Source organism: Schistocerca gregaria, chromosome 1, assembly GCF_023897955.1.
Source record: "Schistocerca gregaria isolate iqSchGreg1 chromosome 1, iqSchGreg1.2, whole genome shotgun sequence".
In the NCBI taxonomy this organism is placed as follows: domain Eukaryota; kingdom Metazoa; phylum Arthropoda; class Insecta; order Orthoptera; family Acrididae; genus Schistocerca; species Schistocerca gregaria.
Genome location: NC_064920.1, coordinates 636,866,873 through 636,891,911, shown reverse-complemented (window position 1 = coordinate 636,891,911; position 25,039 = coordinate 636,866,873). Strand labels below are relative to the sequence as shown.

The 25,039-nt window shown below is 45.0% G+C and overlaps 1 protein-coding gene across 1 annotated transcript in view; it reads left to right on the top strand.

The window, feature by feature from the left end:
- Nucleotides 1-25,039, top strand: part of LOC126365808 (rhodopsin) — a 499,049-nt gene that overhangs the window by 431,968 nt on the left and 42,042 nt on the right. Inside the window, exons 3-4 of the mRNA XM_050008441.1 lie at nucleotides 6,191-6,485; nucleotides 11,608-11,755. Coding sequence (XP_049864398.1) covers nucleotides 6,191-6,485; nucleotides 11,608-11,755 — 443 coding nt within the window. The remainder of the gene's footprint in view (nucleotides 1-6,190; nucleotides 6,486-11,607; nucleotides 11,756-25,039) is intronic.

Sequence of the window (25,039 nt, the reverse complement as noted above, 5' to 3'; positions counted from 1 at the left end):
TGTTATTCATCGACACCTTTCATTACAACATGATGGAGCCACATCTCACTTTCGACTGAGGTTTCATTAACACATAGATCACACACTCCATAAAAACGGGATAGGCAAAGGATACCCTGTTTTGTGGCCAGAACATGCACTTGATTTCACTCCACCTGATTTCCTCTCCTGGGGCCACGTGAAACATCTTGTGGACGAAACGCCTGTTGACACTAAAGAATTTGTAGCAAGAATTCTCGCTGCCTGTGACGCTATTTAAATGACACTAGAGATACTAGATAGGGTACCATAGAACTTTGTCTGACGATGCCACGCCTGCATTGACGCTGAGGGACGCCATTTTGAACAAATGTTGTAAGTGTAGCAGCTTCTGAAACTCGTGCAAGTAAATGGAATTCATAATTATTGTACTGTAGACTTAGGATTTTCGGCCGGCCGCGGTGGTCTCGCGGTTCTAGGCGCGCAGTCCGGAACCGTGCGACTGCTACGGTCGCAGGTTCGAATCCTGCCTCGGGCATGGATGTGTGTGATGTCCTTAGGTTAGTTAGGTTTAAGTAGTTCTAAGTTCTAGGGGACTGATGACCACAGCAGTTGAGTCCCATAGTGCTCAGAGCCATTTGAACCATTTTTGAACTTAGGATTTTCGGTCTCCCTGACATCACTTTACGTGCACCGATATTAGTCCAACAGGAAAAATTATCTAAGGGTATTGGAGAGTATTCAGCAAGAATTCTGTACGTCATTGTCAGTGTTTGGAAGTTAGGGTCTTTAGTCTAAGTGCTGCTCTAGGGCAAGGCGGAACTTGAGTAGATTTTCATTACTCTTTTCCGAATTAGGGTTCCTTACCTCAGACTGATATATTTACCCTTCACCATAAACCCAGAAAGTTTGTAACAACCACAGAATCACCTCGTATTTTAAACAGTAATGGCCGTAGAACGCTCCCATGGCATACCTCAGATGATGCTTTTACAGCTGTTGATTTCGTTCCGTTAACTGGATCCTCTCTATTAGAAAGTCCTGGCACCCGTCAAGATATGGTCTGATATAGTGATATTTTTTTCACTAAAAGGAAGTGAGGAATTCTGTCGAATGCCTTTCGGACGCCAAGGAACACGGCATCAACCAGGGCGTCTTTGTCTATGGCGCTCCGTATTTCATTGACGAACGGAGCGAGTTGTGTTTTCCAAAATCTCTGTTTACAGAATACGTGTTGGTTTTTTAGACGAGATTTTCGTTGTCCAGAAACGTCATAATGCGTAATCGCAGGACATGTTCCACAAATCTACAACTCACGTTAGTGATACAGGCCACTCATCATGCAAGTCAGTTCTACGACCCTTCTCGAAACAGGAATGACGGTAATCACCAGCGCGTTTTTTTTTTCTTTTTTCCCCAAGCGCTTGCTACCCCTCGTTGTTCTGGCGAGCTACAATAAACCACTGATGGAAGGGGAGCAAGTTCTTTCATATAACCTTTCTAGAACCTCAAAGGCATGTGATCCCTATCAGCTGTCTTTCCACTACTGAGCGATTTTAACTGATTTTCTATTCCGTGATGACTTATGTTAATATCCGCCATTTTGTCGTTAGTTCGGTAATTTAAAGGAGGAACGGAATTGCGTCTTCCTTGGAGGAGCAGCTTCGGAATGCTAAATTACCCTCCAGTTTTTATTATCAAGAACTGAAAAAAAAGAGGTACAACATCCAACACATCACATTACTGCGCTGAAGATGTAAATAAGTAAAATTTATGTAACAGCCATATTATTTGGTGTCATCGATAACACCAGTCTGTATGATATGAGATGATTCAAAACAAATATGTATTCTTAACTAACTGTTTTAAACTGATTTTAAAACTGTTCTTAGTTTTCTTTTTCCAAGTACAGTTTCTTCCGTAATTGAATAAAGTTTACTTTATTTTATTTTCATTTTGGATTACTTTAATAACTTTAAGAAAAATTATCTGAGAGCATTATATGTGGTATTATGTAATGAGCATTGTTTGTAGGATATTTCGCAAAAGAGGACTAAGTGATTTTTTTTCCTTGTTGCCGTTAGCTTGGTGCAACTGCTGACTCTTCTTGGTTCTGAATTAGTGTTGTTCTCAATTTGTATATCTATTGTGATTCTGGGTGAAGTTGTAGTGTTACAAAGTCCACACATTAGTATACCATCCGCCTAAAAAGTGCCGACACTGATTTTATTCTTGGTGTATAAGCGATTTCAGCACAGTAATTATGGTGGCACTTTGAACCAAACGCTGAAAACAAAGATAGGAATTCGAGTAGTCGTTTGTGAGTACAGTGTAAAGTATTGGTCGTGGGGCCGTAAAATGCCAACGTTTTTGTGTCTCAAATCACTGTGGAAAAATACCTCTAAATCAAATGTTCAAGACATTCTCCACAATTTTTTGAAGAAGTGAAAAATGCGTGCAAAGTCCGTCCTGCACACCTTGACTCCCGAAAAAAAAAAAAAAAACAACGATGCTTTGACAGTCGGTGGTGACTTGACTGAAATGCTAAACAAGGACAGTTCTTTTGTGGAAAAACTCATCACGGGTGACAAGACTAGGTACTATCAATACGATCCTACAATGAAACAACTAGGTGCAGAAATTCACATGAATGGCCATTGCCTTGACTACGTAAGGGACAATAAAACCAAACCATGCGCGTGTTGAACAACATCCCAATGCAGAACAGTTTCAAGTACTTGTACAAACGTACTGTGCGTTTTACTCGGGTGGGTGGAGATTATCTTATTAATCCAGTCTCGAAACTTTTTTGAATTGACGTGATATGTAAACGATCCCAACGTATTCTGTTACATTTGTGCAGTATTCAGTGCGTAACACATCCCCGTCGGCGTGTGCCACCGGTCGCTCAGACTAGATCCGCGATCAGGCGGCATGTTCCACCAGTCTCTCACTCTCGACTCTATCAATTATGCTACCAGCAACACACCAACGTACGATGTGTTACCTGTCACCCAGACGCAACGAACAGCTGTGAATACAATTTTGTGTGACCCTCCAACCAAAGAGCTTTCTTTTAAATGAGATGTTATATAGTCACGTCGGTGATGGCAAATCTTACCACACTCAAGGCCTGATTTCATATATATAGCCAGGAGAGATTTAGAAGCCTTAACTATACTTGAAGATGAAATTCAATGTAAAATTCGCAAGCATAGTGCAAAAGCAATTGCAGGGTTAGGCTCGTGATTGTTTGCAATAATCCCATGTTTTGTTTGTCAGTTAACGAAGCCTCCTTATCTTGCAAATAATAACAATTATTGATCACATCTAATTCACAAAAATACTGTCGTTATTAAATGTTAATGTAACTTTGAAATTTAAATAATTTGTTAATCTGGCACTCAGCCATTCTTGACACTTTCGTCATTGTCTAGCATTTCACCATTATTAATACTTCTCAAACTATTATTGGAAATGATGACTTCTGAAGTTTATAAATAGACTTAATTTACGAAATCCCTTCTTACAAGTTATTTAGTAGTTAACAAGACCTAAGCAAACGCTTTTTTATTAAATTCATTGTTAGTAACAATAAGCTTTAGCCCCTTTTGTTGCATGCTGCTGCGAACCGCTGTAAACCATCTTGGAGAAAGGCAGTTATCTAAAGAGGTAAGTGCAAAACTTAGGGGCAAAACAGAGATACTGACACACCACAACATGCCACGCACTCTAGTCCGGTAAATTCCGCTGCACAACTCAGATTCTGTGTCACTTGTAATTTCATATTCAAATACGCAGTCAGATAGCTTATCGAAACGCCAGTTTTAAGTTTTTCATGTAACGATCTGTTGAGGGCTTGAATGACAGTGAAACTGACACTCATACAACACGTACACAGTGCTATGCAGGTTAGATTCCGTTTACTAATAGCTCAGGTTGCTTATCGAGCCCATTTTCACTGACAATCATAGACAATATTTGTCGCATATACGGTACAATATTCGGAATCGTTATACGGAATCTTTAGTCCGCGAGTCCTACTAGCACGTGGTTCGGTCAGCCTGTGAATGGCTGCCTCTAACTGGCTCTAATGTTCTTAGCAGGCGGTCAGAACATAAGGCCATCCCCGTGGGCATCAAACTAAAACGTACTCGTAATTTTCTGAAATTTATTGTAATTTTCGAAATTAATAAGAGTACCCATTCACAGCCAGACCAGTTGGGGAAACCGTTCGCAGGAGCCACCCACTCTACAGCAGCGACCCTTCAGACGGTGTAGACTTCGGCGACCGCTTGGTGGATCCCACCTGCCACCTGGTCTGGCAGGTAAAGGTCTGGGTAAGCAAGTAGTGGCTCGCCGATGAATGAAAAGCACTTTAAACACGAATCTGACAGCGAGCCCATTTTCAATACACAGGCATGCTGCTTGGGGCAGGTCCATTGGCATGAAATTCTGCGGATCGGTCAGCGTGTGCATGGGGTCTTTAGTTTTTATGCTACCTTATTTTTCGAAAGTTATTTGAGGAATCTGGAAAATTATAAGTTTAAAAATATAAACGATTTTACCAGTATGGTTTCTTTAGGGAGCAGGCGCGACCCCATGACGTCTCTCTCTCCTGGATCCATATCTGATGCCGCAGACAGGCACAGTAGAGTGTCGCCATTGGATGGAGCGTCACGTGGTACACATCCCATTGCTACTGTGCATCGCCCCACTACCCGCCTTCTGTCCGCCCGCGGTAGCTGAGTAGTCAGCGCGACAAAATGTCAACCCTAAGGGCCCGGGTTCGATTCCCGGCTGAGTCGGAAATTTTCCCCGCTCAGGGACTGGGTGTTGTGATGTCCTAATGATCATCATTTCATCCCCATAGATGCGCAAGTCGCCGAAGTGGCGTCAAATCGAAAGACTTGCACCCGGCGAACGGTCTACCCGACGGGAGGCCCTAGTCACACAACAAGGGGACCCGCCTTCCTAGGCGCACACAATTGTTACAAAATTTTATTTCATCTGTAGCTCTCGGTTGTATTGAACTACGACTTTTTCAGAAACACCCCAAGCCAAAAAAAAAAAAAAACAAAAAAAAAAAAATACGCACCACGAAGAAATTATCCGAATGGGACGAAAATCAATCGGTAGATGTGATGGATATGTGCAGACAAACATATGATGACAATTTCAGAAAAATTGAATGATTTACTCAAGAGAAAGAGCTCCACAGATTGAGGAAGACAATAAAGCATTGGTCCCCATCTGGCCCTTGCACAAACAGTTATTCGGCTTGGCGTTGATTGACAGCGTTGTTGTGTATCCTCCTGAGGGATATTGTGCCAAATTTTGTCCAACTGGCGCCGCGTTACATAGTCAAAATGCCAAGCTGGTTTGAGGGCTCTGCCCATAATGCTCCAAATGTTCTCAATTAGAGAGAGATCCGGCGACGCTGCTGGCCAAGGTACGGCAAAGGCAAGAACGAAGACAAGCAATAGAAACTCTTGCCATGTGCAGGCATGCATTATGTTGTTCGCTTACTTCGAAGCGGGATTCATCACTGAAAACAGTTCTACTCCAGCCAATGAGAGTCCGCCCGAAGACTATCTAGAGACGGCCAGACAGCCATGGGATACCACGTATCTGACTGTTCCCTGTCATACAAGGAGTGATGGTTTCGTGTCATGCGCGCACTGTTGCAGCACAGCGGTATTTTACGCCTACATTCTACAGCCCGTTTTGAGCGGTCATGGCAAGCCACTCTGGGGTTGTATTTCATCAAGATAATGCCCGCCCACACAGGGCGAGTAGGTCTACTGCTTGTCTCCGTGCTTGCCAAACCCTGCCTTGGCCAGCAAGATCGCCTGGTCTCTTCCCAACTGAGAACGTTTGGAACTTTATGGGCAGGGACCTTTAGCCATCTCGGGATTTTGGACATGTAAAGCATCAATTGGACAGAATTTGGCACGACATCCCTCAGAAGGAGATCCAACACCTGTGCCTGTCAATGTCAAGCCGGGTAACTGGCTGCATAAGGGCCGGAAGAGAACCGACGCGTTATTAACTTGCTCAATTTGTGAAGCTCATTCCTCTGAATGCGTCGTTTTACGATCTTTAGTGCGCAGCCTGCTCTAAACGTACTCGATGCGCTGTTTATAGCCTTTTTGCATAGCGTGCAGCCTGCAGAGGAGCCGCGCGTGTGACGCCCGTGTGCGCCGTGCAGCAGGTGCGGCAGGCGGCGCTGTCGGCGGCGCAGCAGCAGCAGCGGCGGCAGCAGCAGCGCGACGTGCGCACGGCGCAGCAGCTGGCCGTCATCGTGGCGTTCTTCGCGCTGTGCTGGCTGCCGCTGTACACGCTCAACTGCGTGCAGGCGTTCCGGCCGTCGTGGCGGCCGCCCAGCGCCGCACTCAACGCCTGCATCGTGCTGTCGCACCTCAACTCGGCGGGCAACCCGCTGCTCTACGCCTACCACCTGCGCGACTTCCGCGCCGCCTTCCGGAGCCTCCTGTTGCCCGCCGGTAAGTCGCCCTGCACCGTCACTCGGTAGAGCTACCAGATGTGCGTGTTCAACAAACAAGGGTCAAGCTCGCTGCCAGAGTACAAACGGATTATTTGTATAAGAATGGTAACCTGAGAAACTCAAGTAATGAATGAATGGAACCACATACCGGGTGATCAAAAAGTCAGTACAAATTTGAAAACTTAATAAACCACAGAATAATGTAGATAGAGAGGTAAAAATTGACACACATGCTTGGAATGACATTGGGTTTTATTAGAACAAATAAAAAACCAAAGTTCACAAAATGTCCGACAGATGGCGCTGTACAGAAAAACTGCTACGTGGCGGGTGAGAGGTACGCCGATATGTTACAGAATCGCATTATCCCCAGCCTAGCTGATAAACACTTGCTGGAACGTACGATGTTCATGCAGGATGGAGCTCCACCCCATATTGCTAGACGCGTGAAAGATCTCTTGCGCGCGTCGTTTGGTGATGATCGTGTGCTCAGCCGCCACTTTCGTCATTCTTGGCTTCCCAGGTCCCCAGACCTCAGTCCGAGCGATTATTGGGTTTGGGGTTACCTGAAGTCGCAAGTGTATCGTGATCGACCGACATCTCTAGGGATGCTGAAAGACAACATCCGACGCCAATGCCTCACCATAACTCCGGACATGCTTTACAGTCCTGTTCACAACATTCTTCCTCGACTACAGCTATTGTTGAGAAATTATGGTGGACATATTGAGCATTTCCTGTAAAGAACATTATCTTTGCTTTGTCTAACTTTGTTATGCTAATTATTGCTATTCTGATCAGATTAAGCGCCATCTATCGGACATTTTTCTTAATTTCTGTATTTTTTTGGTTCCAATAAAACCCTATGTCATTTCAAGCATGTGTGTCAATTTGTACCTCTCTATCTACATTATTCCGTGATTTATTCAGTTTTCAAATTTTTGATCATGCGGTATATCTGTTGTCTGTTCCTCGGAACATCTCCGGGAGAACACACACCATTTCTTTTAATCCTGCAGCCATATATGATTACGATTGAAAGGAAATAACGACATTAGCTGTTATTGGGCACTGAAATACATCATTGCAGAAAGCTGAAAATTTGCCCTGGACCGGAAGTCGGAACGAGATTTTTCCGTTTCTCGCGAAATGTCGTCTTGATTGCCTCGACCTTCCAGACACAGCGACCGACCCAAGTTTCCAACTTATCCACACACTACTGACGAAGTGCCCCTGACCACTACCCTCAGTATTCACCGTGATTCGCTGTTTCCGTAAGGGTTTGAGAGTGTTTATGTATCTGCACTGAAGGGATCAGGGGACCCTCTCGCCCCAACTCCGAAATAATAGACACCACATACACTCCTGGAAATGGAAAAAAGAACACATTGACACCGGTGTGTCAGACCCACCATACTTGCTCCGGACACTGCGAGACGGCTGTACAAGCAATGATCACACGCACGGCACAGCGGACACACCAGGAACCGCGGTGTTGGCCGTCGAATGGCGCTAGCTGCGCAGCATTTGTGCACCCCCGCTGTCAGTGTCAGCCAGTTTGCCGTGGCATACGGAGCTCCATCGCAGTCTTTAACACTGGTAGCATGCCGCGACAGCGTGGACGTGAACCGTATGTGCAGTTGACGGACTTTGAGCGAGGGCGTATAGTGGGTTTGCGGGAGGCCGGGTGGACGTACCGCCGAATTGCTCAACACGTGGGGCGTGAGGTCTCCACAGTACATCGATGTTGTCGCCAGTGGTAGGCGGAAGATGCACGTGCCCGTCGACCTGTGACCGGACCGCAGCGACGCACGGATGCACGCCAAGACCGTAGGATCCTACGCAGTGCTGTAGGGGACCGCACCGCCACTTCCCAGCAAATTAGGGACACTGTTGCTCCTGGAGTATCGGCGAGGACCATTCGCAACCGTCTCCATGAAGCTGGGCTACGGTCCCGCACACCGTTAGGCCGTCTTCCGCTCACGCCCAAACATCCTACAGCCCGCCTCCAGTGGTGTCGCGACAGGCGTGAATGGAGGGACGAATGGAGACGTGTCGTCTTCAGCAATGAGAGTCGCTTCTGCCTTGGTGCCAATGATGGTCGCATGCGTGTTTGGCGCCGTGCAGGTGAGCGCCACAATCAGGACTGCATACGGCCGAGGCACACAGGGCCAACACCCGGCATCATGGTGTGGGGAGCGATCTCCTACACTGGCCGTACACCTCTGGTGATCGTCGAGGGGACACTGAATAGTGCACGGTACATCCAAACCGTCATCGAACCCATCGTTCTACCATTCCTAGACCGGCAAGGGAACTTGCTGTTCCAACAGGACAATGCACGTCCGCATGTATCCCGTGCCACCCAAGGTGCTCTAGAAGGTGTAAGTCAACTACCCTGGCCAGCAAGATCTCCGGATCTGTCCCCCATTGAGCATGTTTGGGACTGGATGAAGCGTCGTCTCACGCGGTCTGCACGTCCAGCACGAACTCTGGTCCAACTGAGGCGCCAGGTGGAAATGGCATGGCAAGCCGTTCCACAGGACTACATCCAGCATCTCTACGATCGTCTCCATGGGAGAATAGCAGCCTGCATTGCTGCGAAATGTGGATATACACTGTACTAGTGCCGACATTGTGCATGCTCTGTTGCCTGTGTCTATGTGCCTGTGGTTCTGTCAGTGTGATCATGTGATGTATCTGACCCCAGAAATGTGTCAATAAAGTTTCCCCTTCCTGGGACAATGAATTCACGGTGTTCTTATTTCAATTTCCAGGAGTGTATATATAACTAAGGCGAGATAGCCCAATGATCTTCAGCCCACATGCAAAAACATGATTGAACCCCTACGGGAATCGGTGAAATGCCGCGATTGACGAGGACAATGGGCAATGGCCACTATGTTAGTAGTGTGTGGATAAGTTGAGAACTTGGGTCTGACGGGAGACGTGCTATGGTAGTCCGCGCACCACTTAACCACTGTGCCCCCCCCCCCCCCCCCCCCTAGCTGAGTGGTCAGTGCGTCTGACTGCCACGCAGAGGGCCGGGTTCTCCTCTCGTGGGCTGAGTGTGATATTGTCCTCGTCTTCATTTCATCATCATCGACACAAAAGTCATCCACTGTGTCGTCACCCGAAAAGACTTGCAACTCGTAGCCAGAACTTCCCCCGATAGGGACTCCCGGGCATCCATCCCATACGATTATTTCATTTCTGAAACGTCCCCTTAGAAAAATTATGCATGACTGTGCTTAAACTGACACATATTATTTTTAGCGCAACGCAATTTGACTTTCAAAAATCCCTACGAAAGAATTAACCTATACCTTTCACAAATCACTTACCTCACCAAAAATCTTCGTTACTCGAACTACTGCAATACAGCGAGCGCCACTACTGCCAACTAAATAAAAGATTCAATCTACTGAAAGTACTAACTACTGATAGGCATAGTTAGCAAATGAAAGATTTTGATAGAGAACAAACAATGTATTTACCTTAATAGTCAAAATATATATAGCAGTGCATGACATCCAGTCTTACAAATTTCAAAACTCTGCCATCTCTCTCCCCACCTCCACCACTGCTGGCGGCTCACCTCCAACTGCGCAACGCTACGCGCTGTTAACATCCAGCTGCCCAACACTACAATAGCGAGTATTACAACAATGCCAACCAGCCACTGACTGCACACAGCACAGCCAGTGATTTTTCATACAGAGCGCTATGTGGTGTTACCAATAAAAAAACCTAAACAGCCTGCTTACACATTCCATCGATCTTCTGCAATGGACACAATTTATAAATGTGTATTTGGCGTCACACATTCCCCACGTGACGCAGACACTTCCTATTCCACAGCCCATTGACCGGTGCATGCTAGAGGCATTTGTTTCATATGTTTGCCACGGCTTGCTGTTCAAGAGAAGATACGAGACCCTCACCCTCCCGCGGTGCAGGGGAGGGTTAGGCCCGTATCATGTCTCCGAGAGAGCTATAGCCCTTTTCGTCAGCTCTCAAACGATTCTGTGGTGCCGTTGTCCTACGTGCCCTTCCAGCCTGTTGCTTGAGATCCTTGCACCACACTGTCAGCCCTTGTCCAGCTTTCTGACGTCCCGCTGCCCTTCTTTCACTTTGGCCATTTTTTCCCCCGAACTGAGCTATGTCCGTACTGCGATACTGCCAATGCAGCTGACATCCACGAAGGTGATCTATGGGTTTCTTTAGCAGCACAGGTCGCCGAATGTTGTTGAGGGGCAGGCCGCAGTGGCCGAGTGGTTCTAGGCGCTTCAGTCCGGAACAGCGCGACTGCTACGGTCGCAGGTTCGAATCTTGCCTCGGGCATGGATGTGTGTGATGTCATTAGGTTAGTTAAGTTTAAGTAGTTCTAAGTTCTAGGGGACTGATGACCTCAGATGTTAAGTCTCATAGTGCTCAGAACCATTTGAACCATTTGAGCACAAATGACAGCTCCGCTAATGCACTGACCTGTTACACTTTGTGTACTCGATACTACCGCCATCTGTATATGTGCATATCGCTATCCAATGACTTTTATCACCTCACACACAGCGCTATTGCCTGTAGATGGCAGACATGGACCGCTGAAAAACAGGATGTGATGGGTATAAGTGCAGATATTTCTTTATTGCTGACTGAGAATGGCGTACTGAGAAAGATTAGATTAGTATTTACGTCATCTGCAGAGCAATAATTATAACTTTTAGGAGCAGTATGCTTTTAGTTTGCTTAATACCTTCAAGTACAACATATGGCAAGAGCATGCAATTCACTTTTTTTTTTTCGTGGATAACATGCTGTTGCTGAAGTATGGACGCGTGACCGCAAAAGTGTTAGTCTGCACAGACAGGCGTAGTCCACATAGTTGCGCTGTAACGATCGTGAAGAAAATATGAGATAGTAAATTATGTGACTTTTTATGGGAAGACTGTTCGATGCAGAGGAAAAAACAACAAGCACACTGATATGTGTATATATTGAGGTACCACCTGCACTTACACCCTTACACCCTGAATTGTAGCAAGATGACTGTATTAGCCGGTCGCAGATCTTCCATTCCTCTTACCCATCAGATTTCTTGGCGATTCTTGCCTTTACAGTACAGATTATCAAGCTCCCTAAGCTGATGTTAGGTATTTTGCAGACAGCAGAGATGGACGATGATGATGATGATGATGTTGGATTTAAGGTGGTCAACAGCGTATTCATCGGCACACTTGTTGGATATGAACATACATGTCTCGTGTTGTGAATTATGGCTGCTCTTACGAACGAAATTGCTGCGACCGTTCCCCATGAACGTACATTAGTACATTTCTTCAAATTACCCGGCGATGGCGATACAAAAATGTGGTTCGTGTGCATGAAAGGAGCCAGAAATCGTTTGGAAAAACATCTTCATCATTTCCTATTACAGGGATCGTTGAATACTTCAATAAATGTAATAGGACAAGCCATTTGCTCAGGACCCATTCACTTCCTCTCACCAACATTCTAGCTCGATGTCAGCACACCTCACAGAATTTTGAAATGTGCGCTACACCGTTGTCGTCAGGTAGTATGGTGGACAGGTCTGCAGCCAAGGGTGAGCGTTGCCCTTCTGTGATCATATGAAACACATGTATTTAAAATATGTGTGCCATTCCACCAGCTTCACATATTGGTGGATCATTCATCACAGGAGGAAACCGTGCATCAGTGCACAACGTCCTGTTCTTAACCTGGTGAGCTTCACTTCCTTCCACCGCTCAACTGGCTTCAGTTTCGCCAAGCTTGGGTGGTCAGTTGGATTGAGAAATGTTTGTGGCTTCCCACTGATGTGTGAGGCCTCTGTCCGACGATGAGATGAACGTGTGCTGGCGGACGGCTTTTCGAATCACTTCTTGTGCCCTACACACTTCTCTGGCTGCTTTGTCAGCTATAGAATTTTCTCATATCCTGAAGTGTCCCGGTACTCAGCAGAATACCACCTCTTTACATTGGTTTCGTACCTGGACCATATTTGGGTAGTCTGAACCATATTTTCTACTGGATGTATTTGCAGTACAGATTGCAAGACACTAAGACAGAGCAGATGACAAACTTTCTGTTACACTTGTGTGCAAAACGTTAGGGCGAAAGCTATGTTTCACTGACAAAAACATATCTCGACGAAACAATTTTCCTGAGTGCATTACGCGTTTCCGTCTCTCGCAATATGAGGGTACGTCCAGCATTGTAGAGCGTGACCGTTTTGGTGTTATGGTGTGAGGGGGCGTAAAGATGCAAAGATCAACATTACTGCGACACTGTTCGTCTTTCCCATGTGTAGTCCTAAAGGAGTGCATTCGGCCTTGACTTCATTTTTTCGGATTAGACATGTCTGGGATGCGTTCGGGAGACGTATTGTGGCACGTCCCGATGCACCAATGACAGCAGTTGTCAACCGAGCTGGTGGAAAAATGAGAAGCCCCGCCTCAAGAACTTCTCACCAACCCCATGACCAGAATGGAAGCACGCTGCAAAGCACGCACTGCAGTCCGTGAAGGTCACACACTCTACTGAGAACCATGTTCCGCCGTTTCTAATGTCCAGAGGAACATTGTAACTTGCGGTTACTTGAATGTAATTATTGACTTCGAATAAAAGCGCCCCTTCTTTTCGTCTCATTGCGCATTTCTTTCAGTTAGGTTCTGTAGTGTACTGTAGCAATCCTTTCTATGTATAGCTCAAGTTTCTTAGAGCTGTTTTACTTGGCAGTGACGTATCATGCGAAAGAAGCTTTCGTCCTCAATCTTTGCACTTCAATTATAATGGCGTCGCCATCTTCAGTGCCTTCAGGAGTCCGTGTATGTCATAACTTTAGTTGTTCTGGCAGGCGAACTCTGAAGACACTTTCAGGAAAATCTGCTGAACAACAGTATGTATTCTGCTGCTTAGACCCTCTCGTCGTAGTCTTGCTGGGTGTGATGACCCCTCTTGAAGTAAACGGACTGATGTGTTGTTATTAGTCAAAGAAATTGTAAGACGAAGTCTTCGACGTTGTGAAAGGACGACGCTACAGTAAAAGGATAATTCTGCGTCAAAAAGAAATTTTTGTGACGCCTGAAAAATAGAAAGACCTTTGAGGCGGTTCTGCTGAGGCACCCTTAGATCGGTGTCGCGAAGACTCAGAGAAGATGAGAGTGACAGCGGAAAGTGTGCAAACGCTAGAGGCTTCCTCTCCGAGAGGCAAGGCAGTTCATCGACGCTTCGCCGTCGCAGGTCGTTTAACTAAAATGGCCACGCCCTGGAAAACGACAGACGCGTGCAAACGCGTCGCTTCGGTTACGAGCGGTCGATAAGTCGCGCGTGAGCTCGAATGCAAACGCACCATAGCCAAAGATCCCAAGTTTTCATTATTTGCGACCACGAACGAATCGAGCTAAGACTAAATAAAGCCCCCACGAAAACCAATGGACCGTTGGTCAGTTGTAGACCATTAAAAAGCGAAAGCAGACGCCTTCAGTATGCTAAATATGAGAATTACACTAGTATTTAGCGAGGAGTCCAAGTCCTGGATGGCAAGTGTCATACGAATATAACAATAGATAATTTTGTTGTTTCAGCATTTGAAAGACATAAAGGGAAGCGTAAACAGAGATGAAGCGAGACCAGCCGTAAAAACCAGAGATATCATCTCGGAACGCTAATTTTCGTTAAGTCTGATTCTTAAGTGTCTTCTTTTATGCTAGACTGATAGTCGCATCAGATTCTTTTTTAATAATTTATCCTTTATCCAATACCTCACTAGAATGGGCGGGCAGTGACTGTGTCAACGCTGTTCAGCCTTATTTTCCCTTTTACATTTTTACTATGACCTTCACTGGACTACTTCTGTTAAATTTATGCAGTAGGAAACACACAATGGTCTGAGCCAAACAAACGGTCTTCCTGTTGGCCCACTACCTCTTCATTCTCACGGACCTCAACTTTATATCTTCGTCTGAATCAACTTTCCCACTGTTTGTTTGTTGGTCTTGGTCTGCATTCTGCTTTATTGTTCAGTTTCATGATTCCGTCTTATTTTAAAATCTTCTATTGTAACTTGTAGTTCCCTCATACCTTCCTAGACTTCCATAATCAATATAACGTAGTTCTTCTGTCGCGCAGTTTCTTTATTATTCTTCTGATAATTACGTTTATTGGTGTTCTGAATACAAATTCGAAGAAAGAAATATAATACTTCCTGGCCGTGATCATTATCGAGTTCATTTCCGTGCAGAGCTTTGCAGTAGAAGCTTGTTTCCAGTGTCCTTTTCTTAACAGTTTTTGTTTATGCATTTGTGATTGCTGGTCATTCTATCTTCAGTGTTCTATTTCTGCACTGTTAGTTGTTTTGAAAATGACGATCTGTGAGCTCGATGAGGTGACGTGTGTGGTCTTCAATCTGTAAGGATGAGAGTAACATTTTGTGTGTGGGGTATTTAGATGCAGATGCGACTGGAGAGGAATTGGTGAGGAAGGTTGTGGAATGAGTATGGGAAAGCGTTGACGTTAGTATTAGGAGATTAAGAAACGAATCGTGGTCTGAGCCAACAACAATAATTTGTTTTTCGAAGAATGGATTCGATACGTAGGTTTTATCTATGTAATAAGGACCTTGTTAGTTATGATATTAACGTGCTCCATTACTTCGGAATGTGAGACTGTAAGATAGTGAGGTATTCGACAAGTCTAGACGTTTCTTAGTTTTCTCACATTTCAGATATGAAGTTGCTTTCCCGCGACCAGGGTCGCGTCAGTGATGGACTGTCGCGCTAGCTGCCTCTGCTGCCGCTATTATGCACCAAATGACCAACCATCACCCATCGGGGACTGCCATTTAAGTCAGATGTCTCGTTTTTACAAATACTGTAAGATTAATATGTTCGCTATTGCGATCATAGGAAAGTCTCTTTTGCTATTAAAAATGTGCAAGTGGAAGATGAATGAAAATAGTTACTTCAATTTAGAGGAGCTCCTTTTCTTTAATGTTTAACTGTAGGCCCACTCACTGCTTGCATCTAATAATCATTTAAAAATAAAGCGCAACGAATAACTATATTTTACATTTAACTATTAACCAGGGAGACAGAACAGGACGCCCAGTTTATTAATGACGTTTTCAATTCATTCAAAGGGAACGGGATTGCAATGTGGAAATCGTAAATTACTTTTTAACGTATGGTCCGAATGATTTCTTAAAAAATTTGATTGAACGTGAACCAAGTACAGAGAAAACAACAGCATTCACAAAATGCAACAGAAGAAACAAAATATATTGACGTGGTCCTCTACATACCACGATTGTTCATGGGGTGGTTAGGAAACCAAGGGGAACAGGAATTAGGAATCTAGCATTCGTACACTCACTCATAGCACAACACACCGAAATAAACACTGCATTATTAGTACCAAAACTAGAGCAAAACAAAATGGCTACTCAGCAGAGAGTATCTTGGCTAGAGATGCGAGATAGAACGTGGGCTGATCAACACGTGGTAGCATATGGCACGTGGTACCACCTGACTGTTCTGTGTGCTACTGTATCTGCTCCGTCGAGCAGGCTAGACCTCTCTGGCTTTCTACGTCGCTAAAGCTATTGGCAAAACTGGAGGAGCAGACGAAAATACGTTAGCAGACTGCTACTACACTCCTGGAAATGGAAAAAGAACACATTGACACCGGTGTGTCAGACCCACCATACTTGCTCCGGACACTGCGAGACGGCTGTACAAGCAATGATCACACGCACGGCACAGCGGACACATCAGGAACCGCGGTGTTGGCCGTCGAATGGCGCTAGCTGCGCAACATTTGTGCACCGCCGCCGTCAGTGTCAGCCAGTTTGCCGTGGCATACGGAGCTCCATCGCAGTCTTTAACACTGGTAGCATGCCGCGACAGCGTGGACGTGAACCGTATGTGCAGTTGACGGACTTTGAGCGAGGGCGTATAGTGGGCATGCGGGAGGCCGGGTGGACGTACCGCCGAATTGCTCAACACGTGGGGCGTGAGGTCTCCACAGTACATCGATGTTGTCGCCAGTGGTAGGCGGAAGGTGCACGGGCCCGTCGACCTGGGACTGGACCGCACCGACGCATGGATGCACGCCAAGACCGTAGGATCCTACGCAGTGCCGTAGGGGACCGCACCGCCACTTCCCAGCAAATTAGGGACACTGTTGCTCCTGGGGTATCGGCGAGGACCATTCGCAACCGTCTCCATGAAGCTGGGCTACGGTCCCGCACACCGTTAGGCCGTCTTCCGCTCACGCCCCAACATCGTGCAGCCCGCCTCCAGTGGTGTCGCGACAGGCGTGAATGGAGGGACGAATGGAGACGTGTCGTCTTCAGCGAAGAGAGTCGCTTCTGCCTTGGTGCCAATGATGGTCGTATGCGTGTTTGGCGCCGTGCATGTGAGCGCCACAATCAGGACTGCATACGACCGAGGCACACAGGGCCAACACCCGGCATCATGGTGTGGTGAGCGATCTCCTACACTGGCCGTACACCTCTGGTGATCGTCGAGGGGACACTGAATAGTGCACGGTACATCCAAACCGTCATCGAACCCATCGTTCTACCATTCCTAGACCGGCAAGGGAACTTGCTGTTCCAACAGGACAATGCACGTCCGCATGTATCCCGTGCCACCCAACGTGCTCTAGAAGGTGTAAGTCAACTACCCTGGCCAGCAAGATCTCCGGATCTGTCCCCCATTGAGCATGTTTGGGACTGGATGAAGCGTCGTCTCACGCGGTCTGCACGTCCAGCACGAACGCTGGTCCAACTGAGGCGCCAGGTGGAAATGGCATGGCAAGCCGTTCCACAGGACTACATCCAGCATCTCTACGATCGTCTCGATGGGAGAATAGCAGCCTGCATTGCTGCGAAAGGTGGATATACACTGTACTAGTGCCGACATTGTGCATGCTCTGTTGCCTGTGTCTATGTGCCTGTGGTTCTGTCAGTGTGATCATGTGATGTATCTGACCCCAGGAATGTGTCAATAAAGTTTCCCCTTCCTGGGACAATGAATTCACGGTGTTCTTATTTCAATTTCCAGGAGTGTATTTACTCTCACGAAAACTTACATTCACTCGTTTCAGTTAGGCACATCAGGATTAAATGACGGAACAGGGATGTGGGGGTGATTCAGAGCCCTCTTATTTGTAACATAATAAAGAAAGGACATATCCATGTAAACGACACACTTCCTTCTGAGAGACTAGTGACACACAAGAAACAGACACCATTATATAGATCTCTCTCTTTCTCTCTCTCTCTCTCTCTCTCTCTCTCTCTCTCTCTCTCTCACTCTCTCTCTCTCTCTCTCTCTCTCTCTCTCTCTCTCGATATATATAGTATCTGGTGGAGTACTCTTGGTAGAACAATGTTCTGTTCTGTTCCATGTCAGGGACATCAACCGTGTAATACTCACTTCGCTTCGCTTCGACAGGCACACGGGAAAATTTGTCGAGCCTCCTGCAACATCACCGAAACTGCAGAAAGCAAAACGGGCGAGAACTAGGGAGAAAACAATCGTGTTTTGTTTTTTCAAGATGTAAACGATATTCCTTGAATATACCACAAAAACCAGATTCATTTACTTCGAGTGTTAAAACGGTTGTCTGAGGGACTGCCGAAGAAGTAGCCTGAGTTGTGCCAGTGAAATATTTTACTCCCGCATCATAACATCGCTGCCGACCACATGGCGTTGAGTATCAGGCAGCTTTTGATCAAAAGTAAATATCAGTTTCACACACACCTTACTCATCTGCCTTGGCTCCCATTTGATTCCGTCCAGTACTCCATAATGAAGACGTTTTGAGTACACAGAAGAGGTGAGACAAAAATTGCTGGATGCATTATGTGGTATAGTTTCAAACAATTTTAAAAACTGTTCCATCATTGGTTGAAACATCGGATCAATTGTGTAAGTAGCAATGGACGTCAAATTGAAAGTGGTGCAGTTTTGTAAATATTATGTGTAATACAGATATGTAAAATGAGTAATCTCTCAATTGAACCGAGCGAGGTGGCGCAGTGGTTAGCACATCGGACTCGCGTTCGGTGGGACGACGGTTCAAACCTGCGTCCGGCCATCCTGATTTAGGTTTTCTGTAAAGTTTTATAAAGTTTGGTTTGTGGGGCGCTCAATTGCGCGGTCATCAGCGCCCGTACAAAGTCCCAATTTTTGCACATTTCAGTTTTTTTTACACAGCCCAATCTACCCATTGTCACGAATGATGATGAAATGATGAGGACAACACAAACACCCAGTCCCAGGGCAGAGAAAATCCGCAACCCGGCCGGAAATCGAACCCGGGACCTCGTGATCCAGAGACAGTAACAGTAGCCACTAGACCACGACCTGCGGACTAGGTTCTCCGTGATTTTCCTAAATCGCTTCAAGCAAATGCCGAAAAGGTTCCCTTGAGAGGGCGAGGCCGACTTCCTTTCCCATCCTTCTTTAATCTGATGGGACCGATGACCTCGCTGTTTGCTCCGAATTCCCAAATATCAACCAACCAACCCTCATACGTCAGCAAATGATCAATTTTGTGCGGCAGTCCATACTATTACTGCCGGACTTTCTCTCTCTCTCTCTCTCTCTCTCTCTCTCTCTCTCTCTCTCTCTCTCTCTTCTGTCTCTCTCTCTCTCTCTCTCTCTCTCTCTCTCTCTCTCTCTCTCTGTCTCTCTCTCTCTCTCTGCACTTCCAGTCCCACGTTTAAAAGCGGGCAGTATGGATTTAGATACAGGATCTCAGAGATGGAGAAGTAAACGTATAGAATGCAAAACGAATTCCAAACAGCACAAGTGCTGGAAAAAAAGTAAACGTATGCTAAGACTCTCTACAGTAAGATCGTCGAACTAAAAAACTGACAAGGGCCAAATAAACAAGGTTCACGTTAAGGCGAGCCCCAAAAGAAAGGCACTTCAAATGCACTTTTCATAGAAGCGTAAATTTGTTTAGAAAGATTGTAGTACAAAGCACAAGAACAACAATGATATTAACGTTTTCTTCCTGGTATTTGCCATTTCTTTTCTGCTAGTGTCTTCTATATGTCAAGAGAAAATTTATTAGCAGTAATTTCCTTCAGAACTGCCACAAGGTGATTGTCTGAAATTCTGGTTCAAATCGCTCTAAGCACTATGGGATTTAACATCTGAGGACATCAGTCCCCTAGACTTAGAACTACTTAAACCCAACTAACCTAAGGACATCACACATGCATGCCCGAGGCAGGATTCGAACCTGCGACCCTAGCAGCAGCGCGGTTCCGGACTGAAGCGCCTAGAAACGCTCGGCGTGAAATTCTGGATCTGACAGGAGATTTACTTCCATGCATAACTGAAAATAGCTACTCACATTGATAAGTACTTCCAAAGATAGAAATAACTTCATACGCAAATTTTTAAGTATTTTTAATCTTGGAGGCAAACATTTGTAAAATTCAGGTAGGCCATTTTCATTAAATATTTTCTTCAAATCTGAACTTCGCTGGATCATAACTATTTAAACTTGCAGTTGATTAGATACTGATTCTATATTTACCTTATAAATCGAAGAGAACAAAGAAATTTCGTTTACCAGAAATTTAAAATCTTGATTCAAACTCATTTCAGAGGTTCAAGGTTTTTCTTTGTGTTTTGTGTGCTCTTGTTTGAGCTGAACAAGATTTTTTACAATTTGCAGAAGTGATTTAAATCCATTTTTTCTTCTGCTTTTCCATAAAACTAGCTTATGTGTGAATGCTTTAACGTGACACACATGATCGTAATGGATTTTTTCCTTGATGTTTCAGATTGACATCATATAAGTGTTTTGTTATATCAGCCATGAAAAAAAGTCTTCTAACCGTATTTTGCCAAAAATAGTCTTGTACCATGATTTTTACTTTTTGATGCCTGGCATGTCTCCTCTTTCAAGTCCCAGAATTGTTTAAAAACCATTGCGCAGTGCAGCCACTGTACGTTGGTTTACCAGATTGATCGGTGTTTACTTTGTGCAGGAGAGCAGAGAGCTGACGCTGAGGTGAACCTCGACATTTGATTAAATTGATGATTTTTTGATAGGTTTTACCACACATTCGGAATCGATTAACTTTACATACAATACTGCTCTCTCTCTCTCTCTCTCTCTCTCTCTCTCTCTCTCTCTCTCTCTCTCTGTATATATATATATATATATATATATATATATATATATATATATATATATATATGACGAATCTTGGATTCATCACATATTCCGCTTCCTTTTTTCAGCAATGCAAAGAAACTTTGCAATTATAAAAGTGGCAGCCTCTGTAGCTATAAAAGTTAATTTTGACAGGGACAGTCCGTACTTTGCAGGGGTCAGAAACACATTTAAATATTTTTTCTGTACAACTGTTTTGCGCCGGAACTGGTTCTAATAACTCACCAAAAACGTTTAAATCCAACTCACAAGCAAGAAAAAGCACAGCTGTCTGAATTACACCGCTAATGGCCGTACTCAAATGACAGGCAATGGGAAATGCTATGAAACTTTTGCTCTAATGTGGATACTTCAATGGTCTGCTAAATCAGTAACTCTTTCCGCAACCACTCGTATATTTAAAAACAAAGAGATTGCTAGAAAAGTATTCACATATCCAGTGTAAACAATTTCTGCAATTTTTATTGAATATTATTTTATGAGCTCACCTCCAGTAAAAGGTTACGAGTATTTTCGATCAACTCCGACAAGCCGTAGCTTACGTCCACATCGCTTCACTTTTTTACGTATCTGGTTTAAAAGCTTTCCTTGTTTAATTTGTCCTTAGTAATTATTACATGTTGACTCATATTGTTCATATTCACGAGTAATATTGTATAATTTGGTACAGTAATAGCATGAATGCATATCTAGCTGGTCGTGTTATTATTTCACAGAGCGAGGTAGCGCACTGGTTATCACGGTGGAGTCGCATTCGGGAGAACGGCGGTTCAAACCCGCGTCCGGCCCTCCTGATTTCAAAAATGTTCGAATGTGTGTGAAATCTTATGGGACTTAACTGCTAAGGTCATCAGTGCATAAGCGTACACACTACTTAACCTAAATTATCCTAAGGACAAACACACACACCCATGCCCGAGGGAGGACTCGAACCTCCGCCGGGACCAGCCGCACAGTCCATGCCTCTTGATTTACGTTTTCCGAGTCGCTTAAGGAAAATGGGGGTATGGTTCCTTTGACAGGGCACCACCGATTTCCTTTCCATCCTTCCCTAACCCGAGCTTGCGGTCCGCTTTTAATGGCCTCGTTGTCGACGGGACGTTAAATACTAATCTACTCGTCCTCCTCCAGTTATTTTTTTTCACAGGAAAAGTACTCCAATTTACACTTTTCTTGGAAATTCCGATGATCGTCTGCAATTCTTCGTTTATATTTATTAGCACTTGGTTCGATAGACAGATGCTGAATACAAAGTGCTAAAATAAATAAGTAATCGTTAATATTGTAAAAATAATGGAACTTTTTCATAAAAATTAATATGTTTCTGAAACATAATCTTACCAGACACTAGTGAATAATTGTGCAATTTGGTAACTGTTTTCCGCAAGCGAAATGTAACGTCTTTTCACCCACCAAAGATCATTTCGTATTGAAAAGGTGAATTGCATCAGGCGGGCGAGGAAGAAGTAAGTCTGAGTTGCTGCGGGGTGCACGAGGGTGAGTGTGGGCAATGTTTTCCTCTGTATCCTGCGTTGCTATCAGTCCAAACGCCAAGCCAGTCAGCATACTATAGGGAAGTTCATGTTCAAACGTATTACTTACCTGTAATAATGAATGTGACCCCGATATGCCAGAAACAGCTGAAATTGCATCACTGCTAATTGCTTTATTAATTAATACTGCACACCCGTCCAGCGAGCCTCTACAAACCACAACAGTTTTTGTTATCACCAGCGGAAAACATCTTAACAACGAAGACTACTTGTTTGTACCGATATGTGTGGAGCAGACCAGGGGAGTAAAGCGACACACCTAGAACGACACATGGTACTGTTCGAGATCGATCTATTGTTTGTGGTTGGACGCACAGCAGTGAGAAAGCAGTCTGCAAAACACCTGAGTGGAATCTCCTTTTACATGTTTTGCGTCTGTCTCGTGGTAGTCATCTACCAAAATATTCACTGCTGGCCAGGTTGTCAACCCTGACTCGATATTCACTTACTAGTGGGGCGGACGTCAGAAATAACCTGCAAGGGCCGGATGCGGCCCGTGGGCCTCTAATTTGACGCCCTCGTTTTACAGCATTGTCAGAAGAAAGCAAGGAAGGACAAGAGGGAGATTGGGATTGAGAGCCCCGTCGACAACGAGCTCGGTTGAGAGGGAGCACAAGTTAGATTTTGGAAGGAGATCAGTTGTGCCCCGGTGAAGGAAATCAACTGTGTCCTTTTCACCTTAGGAGATTTAGGGAAATCACGGAAAGCTGAAAGTAGATTGCCGGTCGGGGATCTGAACCGCTATCCTTTCGAATATGCGTCCATTATCTTCGCATTGTGCCATCTTGCTAGGTACTATTATTCAAGTGTCGTGAAAACTGTTTGGAATTTCGGAAGTGACCTGGCTGGTCCTTTCCACGCGAATCGCCATTCTTTTACGTGGATTAGCAATACATCAATGTGAGTTTGTAGTTAGTGATTTTAGTAAAGAGTTGAAATGTCTTACAGTTCATTGTGTCAATGGCTATAATTGTTGGAGTCTCCCATGATTGTGTACTTTGTGGCGCACGTTCAGAGCGAAAGCTGAATCGTAATATTTCAGCAGCCCTAGTCAGTTTAGTGTCTACTATTTCATTCGATCCTTGTCTGTTGTGTGCTCAGTGTGAGCAAGGACGATAGAGAACAATTAAATAGTATTGACTCCGGGAAATTATTGGAGCACAATAGATGAACATAAGATTAGCGGAAGCAAGTATCGAAACGAGAAACGTCTGTGGTTTTGAAATAGGTGAAAAGTACACAAGCTTAAACTTTACAAGAGACAATTGTTCCAAGTGTTTGAAATTAAGGATACAGTAAAATTTATTGCATCTGAAACTGATGAAAGTTATGCACATTAATTTCTTAGTTAGTGAACCAAATTCAGCAGTGTTAGTTTTCAGCTCAATTTTTAAGTGAAGATCCATTAATTACCAACAGTAACGAAAATAAAACAGGAACAGCGACTTGTGAAAGACACTAAGTATGTTTTTGAAAATTTGCTACGGAAGTATAGATATTAACGAAGTTTCATCTGAAAGGAGTCTTATGAGCGGAATTAGTCACACGAGGCGTCGCAGAATGAGGTATTTGCTTTACTTTACAACTCAAGACTCACTTTCTGCTCAGACTGAAGTCAGTCTGTGGTACACCTTGGTTACAAATCGTATTAATAGCAGAGTAATTAAGCACCAGACATCTGAAACACACCAAGTTACACACAAGCAGAAGTATATCGTGCAAACTTGGCAGTTTCTAGCCATGGTCCATAGGCGATTGTCCTGCTGGAATGTTCCATTGCAGTCAGGGAAGACATCAAGCTTAAAGTAATGCAGGCAGTATGCAATAATGTTCACATGGCTCACAGTTGTCATGGTGCCTTCAGTTACTACTGTGGGACCCCTCGAGATCCAGGTGAGTGTCCCTCATATAATAGTACTGCCGCCATAAACCCGTGTTTGAGGCTACGCACGTATTGAGCACCCCAGTTTGGTTAAGTCTTTCGCCCGAGGAACAGTGTAACTGGGTACGACCATCTTCCTGATGTAATGTGTTTCATTTGACCAGGCAGCAGTTTTCTGTTTTTCCACAGTACAATCTCGACTGTCCTGTGCCCTCTGCAGTCGAAATCGACGATGTCATTCGGTCGATATGGTGTAGCGTATCGACTGTATTTGATCAGAAAGTGCGCAAAAGTGGAAGAGAGTTGCAAGAGAGCCAGTCACAGGCAGACAAGAGTGTTATGCATTACGAAGCAAAACACAGCCGACAGGTGTTGGAAAGCTGAGCCATCTGGACACAGCATACCAAAGGCTGACGCTGCAATGCACTAGCAGGAGGATGGAAGCCTTTCCTCACTTGCCACGATGGAAGTGTTTAGAGTACATGCCTTAAGCCCTAAATGAATATAGTCTGATGAGTATATGTGCTCAGTCATTCATATAACGAAACATTTTCATCTCAGTACCACAGCCTACACAACTAGCTTGTGATGCCTGGAGCAATATCTTGGAATGCAGTACAGGATCCTCTCTTCGACCACGGAACAGAGCAGTCTGCCGTGAGTCACAAGAAAGCCACTTCCAGAGCAGAGAGCCGCCTGCTCGCTGGCAGGAGGTCACGGCCGCCTCCACGATACTGTCAGCTGCTCTGCCACGCTGTCATCACGGTCACAGCCAGAGGCATCGCTGGCAGTGGCACACTCGGCCACACTCTTTGCACTGTCAGCAGTGCTGGACGTCTATTGTTCCGCACGAGAGGCAACTGGACACCTCCACCAAGCTGTTCCTGATGT